General features: G+C 52.0%; 1 protein-coding gene across 1 annotated transcript in view; it reads right to left on the bottom strand.

The window, feature by feature from the left end:
- LRP1 (LDL receptor related protein 1) overlaps positions 1 to 10840 on the bottom strand; it is a 466085-nt gene that overhangs the window by 49709 nt on the left and 405536 nt on the right. Inside the window, 7 exon segments of the mRNA XM_048487597.1 lie at positions 2646 to 2940; positions 3701 to 3823; positions 5572 to 5700; positions 7592 to 7708; positions 7910 to 8035; positions 9425 to 9574; positions 10643 to 10756. Of these exon segments, the coding sequence (XP_048343554.1) occupies positions 2646 to 2940; positions 3701 to 3823; positions 5572 to 5700; positions 7592 to 7708; positions 7910 to 8035; positions 9425 to 9574; positions 10643 to 10756 (1054 nt within the window).

Raw genomic sequence — 10840 nt, 5'->3', positions numbered from 1 at the left:
TGGGGGGGGGGGGGGGTGGGGGGGGGGGGGGGTGGGGGGGGGGGGGGGTGGGGGGGGGGGGGGGTGGGGGGGGGGGGGGGTGGGGGGGGGGGGGGGTGGGGGGGGGGGGGGGTGGGGGGGGGGGGGGGTGGGGGGGGGGGGGGGTGGGGGGGGGGGGGGGTGGGGGGGGGGGGGGGTGGGGGGGGGGGGGGGTGGGGGGGGGGGGGGGTGGGGGGGGGGGGGGGTGGGGGGGGGGGGGGGTGGGGGGGGGGGGGGGTGGGGGGGGGGGGGGGTGGGGGGGGGGGGGGGTGGGGGGGGGGGGGGGTGGGGGGGGGGGGGGGTGGGGGGGGGGGGGGGTGGGGGGGGGGGGGGGTGGGGGGGGGGGGGGGTGGGGGGGGGGGGGGGTGGGGGGGGGGGGGGGTGGGGGGGGGGGGGGGTGGGGGGGGGGGGGGGTGGGGGGGGGGGGGGGTGGGGGGGGGGGGGGGTGGGGGGGGGGGGGGGTGGGGGGGGGGGGGGGTGGGGGGGGGGGGGGGTGGGGGGGGGGGGGGGTGGGGGGGGGGGGGGGTGGGGGGGGGGGGGGGTGGGGGGGGGGGGGGGTGGGGGGGGGGGGGGGTGGGGGGGGGGGGGGGTGGGGGGGGGGGGGGGTGGGGGGGGGGGGGGGTGGGGGGGGGGGGGGGTGGGGGGGGGGGGGGGTGGGGGGGGGGGGGGGTGGGGGGGGGGGGGGGTGGGGGGGGGGGGGGGTGGGGGGGGGGGGGGGTGGGGGGGGGGGGGGGTGGGGGGGGGGGGGGGTGGGGGGGGGGGGGGGTGGGGGGGGGGGGGGGTGGGGGGGGGGGGGGGTGGGGGGGGGGGGGGGTGGGGGGGGGGGGGGGTGGGGGGGGGGGGGGGTGGGGGGGGGGGGGGGTGGGGGGGGGGGGGGGTGGGGGGGGGGGGGGGTGGGGGGGGGGGGGGGTGGGGGGGGGGGGGGGTGGGGGGGGGGGGGGGTGGGGGGGGGGGGGGGTGGGGGGGGGGGGGGGTGGGGGGGGGGGGGGGTGGGGGGGGGGGGGGGTGGGGGGGGGGGGGGGTGGGGGGGGGGGGGGGTGGGGGGGGGGGGGGGTGGGGGGGGGGGGGGGTGGGGGGGGGGGGGGGTGGGGGGGGGGGGGGGTGGGGGGGGGGGGGGGTGGGGGGGGGGGGGGGTGGGGGGGGGGGGGGGTGGGGGGGGGGGGGGGGGGGGGGGGGGGGCGGTGGGGGGGGGGGGGGGTGGGGGGGGGGGGGGGTGGGGGGGGGGGGGGGTGGGGGGGGGGGGGGGTGGGGGGGGGGGGGGGGGGGGGGGGTGGGTTGGGGGGGGGGGGGATGGGGGGGGGGGCGGTGGGGGTGGGGGGGGGGGGCGGTGGGTGGGGGGGGTGGTGGGGGGGGGGGGGGGGGGGGGGGGGGGGGGGTGGGGGCGGGGGGGGGGGGGGGGGGGGGGGGACAGCTGGCCAATTGGCCATGCTGGCAGGAGCTGATGGGAACTGTAGTCCATAACATCTGGAGTGCCAAAGGTTCGCCACCACTGCTGTACGTAGTTAGCCTGCAGCATAATTGACATTTATACAAAACTAAACCCAAATGAATGAGATTTACTCCTGTATTAAGGGCATTTACAGTTGCAGCTCTTAAAGCCCTCCCCATTTTCCTCCACCAGCAAAGATCAAACCGCACAATGCCGATGACAACTGAATGCAGAATAAATTGCCATTCTGCACAGTTTTATTCATGTTGTTTACAGTAAACCTTTCTCAGTGAGACTCAAGGTGGATTGCGTGTGTAAAGGGCCATCAAGTCACAGCTGACTTATAGCAACCCAATAGGGTTTTCCAGGCAAGAAACTAACTGAGGTGGTTTGCCATTGCTGACCTCTGCATAACAATCCCGGTATTCCTTGGAGGTCTCCCATCCAAGTATTAACCACGGCTTAGCTTCTGAGATCTGACAAGATCAGGCTAACCTGGGCAATTTAGGTCAGGGCCAAGGTGGACCACATAATGTTTAATCGGCGCAATCAATAGATCAAGGAGGCACCTAATAAGTAAGGTAATAGGACTAAGACGGCAGAAATCTCAAACTAGGCATAAGTATTAAACACACAACATCAAGCAATATAAGAAATGGTATCACTTAATACCATAAATATAATGCGGAAATATAATGCAGTGAGAGCAAGACAAAATGCTTGCTTACATGCTCCACTTACATGATGAAAATCCTACAAAATCCAAATTTCTGCCCCACACAGACTGGGATCCAAACTCCTACTCTGCTCCATACTTCTGTCATCATTTCTGCTATCACACTTTTGTCTCTTTACTGTTTTAAAAGAAAACAGCAACAGAAGTGTGCTTCCTTATACTTCTGTAAGATTCCATGAGACGCTGACAAAGGCTTTAGGGGTAGCGTTAATTGATTAACTCATTGAAGGCACTTCAAGTTAATATCCACGTTCATTTGGTTCCCTACCCTCACCAGCAAAAACACTGCAGTCATACAGGTTTAAAATGCGCCTTCGGGTTTTAAGCTGAATTACGCTCCAAACCGTTTTTTTACCGCAAAGGTTTTAGCCAATTAAGCCTCAGGTTTCGTTTATGCAAATGACGTAAATTTACTCCGTTTGCACAAATTTGCTACGCTGTTTGCGTAGCGCATGTGCATACGGTGAGGCCTCGGGTTTCGCTGGTTTCGGGTTTCGCTGAGCGTTGCCAGAAGGATTACTGGCGAAACCCGAGGTATGAGTGTACGTATTTTTCCATGTGCAATACAAGTAGTTGTACAAGCTCACTGATTTCTCCTCCCCATAGCAGCATTTACCTGTGCTGGAACAGCGAGGATTCTTGGGTGCCTCATCGGAGTGATCGTGGCAGTCAAACTCCCCGTCACACTCCCACTGCTTGTGGCTCAGGCAGCGGCCGTTGGCACAGCGGAACTCATTGGGGCCACACGTGGGGTACTCTTTGGGGAAAGAGAGAAGGTGGGAGAGGAGGAGATATCAGGCTATGTTGGCAGAACACTTTTCTTTTGGGTCTCATGGAGAGGTAGTTTTTTTAAAAATGGAACTTTGTTTTTATTTATGACATTAGCACCAAAGACATTATTTGTGCAATCGAAAATGGCATCTATACCTATAACAGAAGAATGGCTTGTGGAGTTGCTGGCGAAAATGGATAAACTTTGACTAGAGAAAAGACCTCTACATTCACTGGTAATTAGAAACCCCTAACAGACTTTTTGAGTAAGACAGAAAAAAATTATTTGATGATTTGTGGATTTGAGGAATAGAAGAACAGGAAAGTAGATTTAGTAGAGAAAAGTGTGAGCCTTATTAGTAAGAATAATTAAGAATTAATTTTCCAATTGTAATCAGGGAGCAAGTGGTAAATTGTTAAGCGTGCTTACATTTGATGCAGATGAAAGCCTTTTAATGTACTTTTAAATGTACTTTTTGTGAACTTTTTTCTTTTTTCTTGTCAAGTTTTTGGGTTGTGCAGGTTGTTTATGTCTTATTTATGTCTAAAGTCTTAATGTAAACATTATTTTTTAAAGTGCCATGAATGTTATTGGTGGGGGGAAGGGAAATATTCACACAATGTTTCCCAGAAGTATTTCTACCCCATTAAAGTAGTATATTCCAATTTGACAATCTAAACTGGGAAGTATTCATTACATGGTACCACCTCTTAAGGCCAAGCTTCAACTCTAGGCCTGCACTTACCACATTCCAGAGACTCGTCAGAATTATCACCACAGTCGTTATCATGGTCGCAAACAAAATGTTTGGGGATGCACTGCCTGTTGTTGCACATGAATTCCCGCTCGTCGCATGTGTTGTTGTACACTGAAATCAAGACACCACAGCTGTAGTTTTGTCTCCTTTGTCCCCTTTCAACAACTCAGATACTTTCAACAGTATTTGAATTCCTTAGATTTAAAGGATGCAGAATGAACTCTTCTCAACCTTGACATTACTATCCATTCCTTAGCACAAAGAGAAACTGTGGGTGGATTTGTAGGGCTTCTTCTTTACTCGATGTGTCAGTTTTTGCAACAGGCCCACAGTGAGATCATGAATGAATTTTGTTTCTTGTGGAATAGCCTGGACTTCATGTCACTGGGAACAGATTGCCTCCAATCCATAAGGATGTTTTGGGCTGACATTCAGGTGTCTCAAATTAACTGGGAGGCTACTTTGCCACTTCTGACTGGATAGCTCAGGCTAGCCTGATCTTGTCTGATCATAGAAGCTAAGCAGGGTTGGCTTTGGTTAATATTTGGATGGGAGACCTCCCTGACAGGCAATGGCAAACCACCTCTCAATGTGTCTTGCCTTGAAAACCCTACAGGGTTGCCATAAGTCATGTGTGATTTGATGGCCAAAAAAACTCACTTCAGAAGTTTGAAACATGCTGTATGTTTACTTCTTGGCACCTTTTGACAGAAAATTCTGAAAATCTGTACATTTCTCTCTAGAAAGGAGGTATACTTGAAGTAATGGGTGATTTCTTTACCCCATCTTTACCCCAAAATGGAAATTCCTAGGCCCACTGCATCGTTCATCGATTGCCTTTTGCTGTCTGAACACACAGCTTTATCCTGTTATCTTCCTAGATTCTCAGCGAGAAATGCTGAGTATAAATAAAATAAATAAAATAGGGGGAATTGTTGTGTTGAAAGGCAGCCCAGTGTTTCTAGACAAGACAAATTTATAGGTCACACAGAACAGCAAGTGGTATCAAAACATTTCCATAGACCTTGCAACAACATCATATCAGTGGCATAGTGCCCAGGGGGCGGGGGCGACTTGTACCGGGCACGCGCTGGTGCGGGGGCGTGGCGGGGGCACAGGGCATGCACGTGCCCCAGGTACAGTTTCCCCTCACTACGGCTCTGCATCATATGCAGAAGGCTTAGAAAAAAACAAACCTAGTTGGAAAGTGGAGCTGCAGAAGGCACACTTTAACATACATGGTGTTATTTTTCTGCTTCTCTGAAGCAGTCCTGTGAAGAAAACTGTAGCTTTGGGGAAGGAAATTTTGATCACAAAACAAACCACAACCCCACTGAATGTGAGTACATAAAACAGTGCTCCCAACACTGTGACCCTGATTCTGTTTGGTGTCCCCCTCCCTACCCACAGCTGATTCAAATGGCTGACCGAAGAAGAAAAGTTTTGATTTATATGCCACCTTTCCCTTCTGTAAGGAGACTCAAGGTGGCTTACAAGCTCCTTTCCCTTCCTCTCCCCACAACAGACACCTTGTGAGGCAGGTGGGGTTGAGAGTGTTCTGAAGAACTATGATTGGCCCAAGCCAATCAGCTTGGAATGTAGGAGTGTATGAAACACATCTGGTTCAACAGATAAGTCTCTGCCACTCAGGTGGAGGACTGGGGAATCAAATCCGGTTCTCCAGATTAAAATCCACCTGCTCTTAACTACTACACCACACTGGTGTAGTGACAGATCTCCCACCATCTTGTGGTATGGGTCCCTCAAAGTAACCCTGTAAAATAAGTTGGCAGGGAGTTGTCCAGGAATCCAGTAGGGGACTGCCATCAGAACCTCAGTGCTGGCAAGAAGCAACTCACAGCAGCCGGCAGCCAAGCTTTCATCTGATCCATCAGCACAATCTTTGTCGCCGTCGCAGAGCCAGCGTTCTGGCACACACACATAGGTGTTTGGGCACTGAAAGGAACCTGCGGCACAGGTGGTGAGACCTGGAAAAGCAAAGGATGCCAGTCAATAAAAAGGACAGCTAGAGAGTGAGTCGGCTAATCAACCCTAAGAGAGAGAGAGGAAGTTTGTCCTGAGACTAAAGATTTGTTCCAGATCGCTGTACTACCACCTCCATTCAGAGGCGCAGCTACCAGGGGACAGGGGGCCACGTTGCACCAGGCATGTGCCTGGGGAGGGGTGGAAAATCACCCCCGCCCCTCACACATTCCTTAGTGAAATAGCACAGGCTGGAGAAGCGGCCTGTTTCCCTCAGGCTGAAAACGACCTGGTGGGAACTACACTTCCCAGGAGACCCTGCAAGGTCTCATGGGAAGTGTAGTTCCCACCAGGCCGTTTTAAGCCTGAAGGGAACAGGCTGATTCTCCAGCCTGCACTGTTTCACTAAGGTAAGTGTGTGAGCGACAGGGGGGCGGGGCGCTGCCGGGGTGGGGGGCGAAAACACAGAGTGCGCACCTGGTGCAGTGTGGCCCAGCTACGCCTCTACCTCCATGTTCCCAAGGCCAGATCATGATACTTGCTTTTCTAGAGCGGCTATCAGAGCTCAAAATCTTGTATAGGCTGACAGGAAGGTTAAAATTCTTTAAGTACATAGATCAACCCCATATATTCCAAATCCAGGCCCCTCTTTGTTCTAACCCACAACTGTTTATAGAGCTAAACCCCCTTCCTTTGTAGGACTTAAGGACGTAGGGACAGAAATGATAATTTAGACACATTCCCTTACATTCAATAACGTTAGAGAACGGAAGTTTGAAACCTTGCCCTAAGGTCACCTGACCTCAGTTCTGGCATATAGCGTAAACTTGTACACAAGTCTTTAGTTGCTGGTCATACCAAAGTTGTCTGAAGGAGGAGCCTCCTTTGTTTTCTGTGGACCCAAAAATATTAGAAAGGACTTTTCCTCTCACCTTGAAGGACTGCAAATAGTGGAATGTAATTTTCTCTGAGTTGACGCAATGGGTTGGTCTGACCTCTCTTTCACGTCCATTCTCTTTGTGGTCTAACATCTTTTCAGTGTAGTCAAGATCACTTCAGTTGACAATGAATGGACATCCCTACCTTAAAGTAATGAGCTGAACTAGGTGACCTTCTGACCCTTTCTATGGCTCTGTGAGCAGAAGCCAGGATGGTCACTTCCAGATTTCTTTAAAAAAAATCCCCCAACTTCTCTCCGAACTAGAGAAATTCACCCAATTTGTGCTAATCCTCACAGTTTACAAAGTTGCATCTCTAAGGGATAGTAATACAGTCTGCTCTGACCTGGATAGCCCAAGATAGCCCAATCACATCAGCTCTCAGAGGCTAAGCAGGGTCAGCCCTGGTTAGTGGTTAGAAAGGAGACCACCAAAGAAGTCCAAGATGGCTATGAAGAGGCAGGAAGTAGCAAACCACCTCTGTTTATTTCTAGCCTTGTTATCCCCATGAGGGTTTGCCATAAGACAGTTGTGATGTAGCAGCACTTTCTACCACCCATGCAGTCAACTGCACGATTTTCATTATATGTCTATATATTATACCTTCCATTTATTGCATTGTCTTTATTTTTGTATCTCACTTTCTGCATTATGGCATTTCATGCCATAGACAGTTTTTATTGCCTTAGACAGTTTTCTGCTTGCACTGTTTTCCAGTTCCACATCCTAGTTCTACCACACGGTTAACTGGAGGGCTTTGCTGTCTGATCTTTGTAAAATGCTGCAATCTGCCTTGAGCCTTAGAACGGCAGGCTATACATGAAATCACTAAAAATAAAATAATCATAGGTGAAATGTCAGTACCCTTCTGTTTTATGTTTCAAACCTGCATTCTGTTCTGCCCCGAACCCTGTATAAACCCCGAAGTTTGTTCTCGGTCTCCTTCCCCAAGACTTACTGCAACGATGGTCTTCATCCGAGCCATCTCCGCAGTCGTCTGCGCCATCACACACCCACAGTTTGGAGATGCAGCGGTGGTTGTTGCATTCAAACTTCACTGGGAAGCAGAACTTATCTTGGGAGAAGAAATTAACCAAGTGTCACTGCTGAATAATAAAACAACATGTTGGCCCCTTCCCCACTCAAACGAATCCAACTCAACCACAAGCGTTCAAGGAAAGCAGTCCGAGAAGCAGAAAAAAAGAAGGGTATCTAAAGAGCTAATGAGTGGAAGGGATCAGCCCCGGTGGGCCAGTGGTGTGTTCACAGCACTTACTGCAGTGTGTTTCATCCTCGCCATTTTCACAGTCATTCTCCTTATCACATGTCCAGGTCATGGGGATGCATCTCCCGCTCGGGCAGGTAAAGTAGTTGGCAGGGCACTTTGATTTACTCACAACGCCTGAGATGGATATGAGAAGAAACACACAGAGCAAGAAATCAGCAGGAATGATAGCCAGTCGGTGTGGGGTCGTGGTTGGGATAAGCCTGGGGAGACGCACATCCAAATCCTCCTCCTCTGCAAAACCGTACGAGCTTGGACAGGTGATTGTTTCTCAGCCAAACTTTCTTTATAAGGCTATCATGAGAATAAAATGGAGGAGACAGGAAGAGCTGTATACACCAGAGATCACCAAGGTGGCACTCATAGGTGCCATCACACCTGCTGACACCTTTTCTGGCTCCTGCCAAGTGTTTTTAGGAAGTGGGTGGATACAGGTAGGGCTTTTCCCCAGCAAGGTTTCATACTGATCTCTGGTGATTTGACTGGCTGTGCAGATTTTTAAAAGACTGCTTTGGTAGCAGTTGCCAAAGAGAGAGCCAGCACAATATAGTGGTTATGAGCTGCAGACACCAATTTGGAGAACCAGAAGATTCCCCATTCCCCCACATGCACCCAGCTGGGAGACCTTAGGCTAATCACTGTTCTCTCAGAACTCTCTCAACCTCACCTACTCCAAAAGATGCCTGTTCTGGGGAGAGGAAGAGAATGTGATTCTAAGGTGCTTTGAGACTCCTCTTCTTCTGCCTCCACAGCACAAGGATCTATACCAGTGGTGGCGAACTTTTGGCACTCCAGATGTTATGAACTACAATTCCCAGCAGCCCCTACAATTGGCCATGCTGGCAGGGGCTGATGGGAATTGTAGTCCATAACATCTGGAGTGCCAAAGGTTCGCCACCACGGATCTATACTATGTTACTGAAGTTAACTTGTGGCAATCACTTTGTGGCTGGCTCCGCCTCCTGTGGCAGCTGTTTTGTGGCAGCCATTCTGTGGCTATGCCCACCATGCTGTGTCAGAATTCCAAATTCCAAATGTGCCCATAGGCTTAAAAAGACTGGGGACCCCTGATGTACCCCATTCTGCGCTTCACAGAGAAAAGATGGAATAAAAAAGAAGTTTGAACATGCACTGGCTCTTTCTTATAAACAGGTTGTATGTATGTACAGGTTGTATGTGTGTTCACTGTAACATTGCTCCTTCAAGGTCAGTACTCAGACTGGCAGTAGCTCTCCAGGGTCAACTCTTATCTGAACCTTTTATTAACTGGAGATGCCAGGAATTGAACCTGGGACATTCTGCATGCTAAGCAAAGGCTCTACCACTGAGACAGGGACCCCGGTAAAGAAGGGAAAGTCCAAAAGATGCCAGCAAAGGGGGAGGATCCCTCCTCAAGTTGAAGTCTCTCCCTTCCCAAGTTGAAGTCCACTCCAACCTGCTAAAGTTGAATGGCTATCACGCCTTGGATGGTCACAGGGGCCAGTATCAGGCAACAGGTGCTCTCACCTGGGCAGTTCTGCTCATCTGAATAGTCTCCACAATCATTGCTGCCGTCACACACCCACGATGGAGCATAGCACATTGATGTGTGCTCACACTTTAGGAAGGTGGTACTTTTTACGCCCAGCTTGAAAAAGCTGCTGCAGTCTGTTGCGGCTACACAAAGGGAAGAAATAAAAGCATGTACAGTCACACACATGTGGAGAATGAAATCAACAGAAGAGGAATACTGAGGCACTGCAAACACACCCAAGTTTTCAGAATTCAGAGCTCCCAGCAGGCTGGTCAAATATTTTTGCAAGGACTTGCTTTTGATATCTGAAGCAATGTGGTTTCCTTTTAGATTAAAACCAGAGGCGCTTCACCGTCATGCTCAAAAAGATGAATGTATTTTTTTTTGTGAGCCCCCAAAATAAAGCATAGACAACAATTGTCCTCGCAACAGTAGGTGAATTACTGCCTGTGTGGGTCCCACTCTTCCCAGTGCTTTCAGTGTCATGCTTCTGAGATTCCCCCATATCTATCAGCTGTAGTGCAGACTTTACCTGTGAATGCCCTTATTTCCATTCCTTAGGGGGATGACATTGCTTATATTTTAGCAGGGAAAGGTGCATGCACGGAGTGATCACTGCTGCATGGAGCCTGCCCATCCCAAAAAAGCAACAGACAGAACAGCAGATGCATCCAATCGGTGGTGGAAAGTGTTGCCAAGTCACAGCTGAAATATGGTAACCGTGTAAGGTTTTCAAGGCAAGAGAAGTTCAGAAGTAGTTTGCCCCTGTGCAGCAGCCCTGGATTCCCTTGTTAGTCTCCCTTCCAAGTATTAATTCTGCTAATTCTGCTTAGCTTCTGAGGTCTGATAAGACTGGGCTAGTCTGGGCCATCTTGGGCAGGACGTATCCAATTAGGTGGCTTAATTTTTGACGAGATCCTTTTTTCGGTACTCTGGAGTGCCTTGGGGACACCCTCCAGCTTTTGTTCCCACACACAGCTGCCATCACAAAGAGCACAACGTGAGTGCTTCTGATGTGCTGTCATGAGGAGGCACGTCAAGGGCTGGTTTGGTGGGCTGTAGCATTGATGGGGGCCCCCCCTTGCTCGAGGCTTAACAAGCGTGGGTTGGACTTGGCCAATCAGATTCAGACGTGGAAAGCACAGAGGCAGGCGAGACCCACATAAGAAATTGAGCCGTCAAGCCCTTTTGCACGGCTAGGCGACACTCACTGCAGTTCATCTCGTCCGACGCATCCTCACAATCGATGTGTTGGTTGCAGCGGCTGGAGTTGCTGATGCAGGTCCCGTCCCGGCAGCGGAACTCAGTGGCAGCACAGCTCGTCTCTGGAAGGAGCAGACAGCACCATGAGGCTTAAGCTAACACGAAGGAGCAAAGAAGGAGAAGGGGCACCTAAGCGGAGCCTCTAA

Source organism: Sphaerodactylus townsendi, linkage group LG03 (assembly GCF_021028975.2).
Source record: "Sphaerodactylus townsendi isolate TG3544 linkage group LG03, MPM_Stown_v2.3, whole genome shotgun sequence".
Taxonomy (NCBI): domain Eukaryota; kingdom Metazoa; phylum Chordata; class Lepidosauria; order Squamata; family Sphaerodactylidae; genus Sphaerodactylus; species Sphaerodactylus townsendi.
This window is presented reverse-complemented; position numbering and strand designations above follow the sequence as displayed.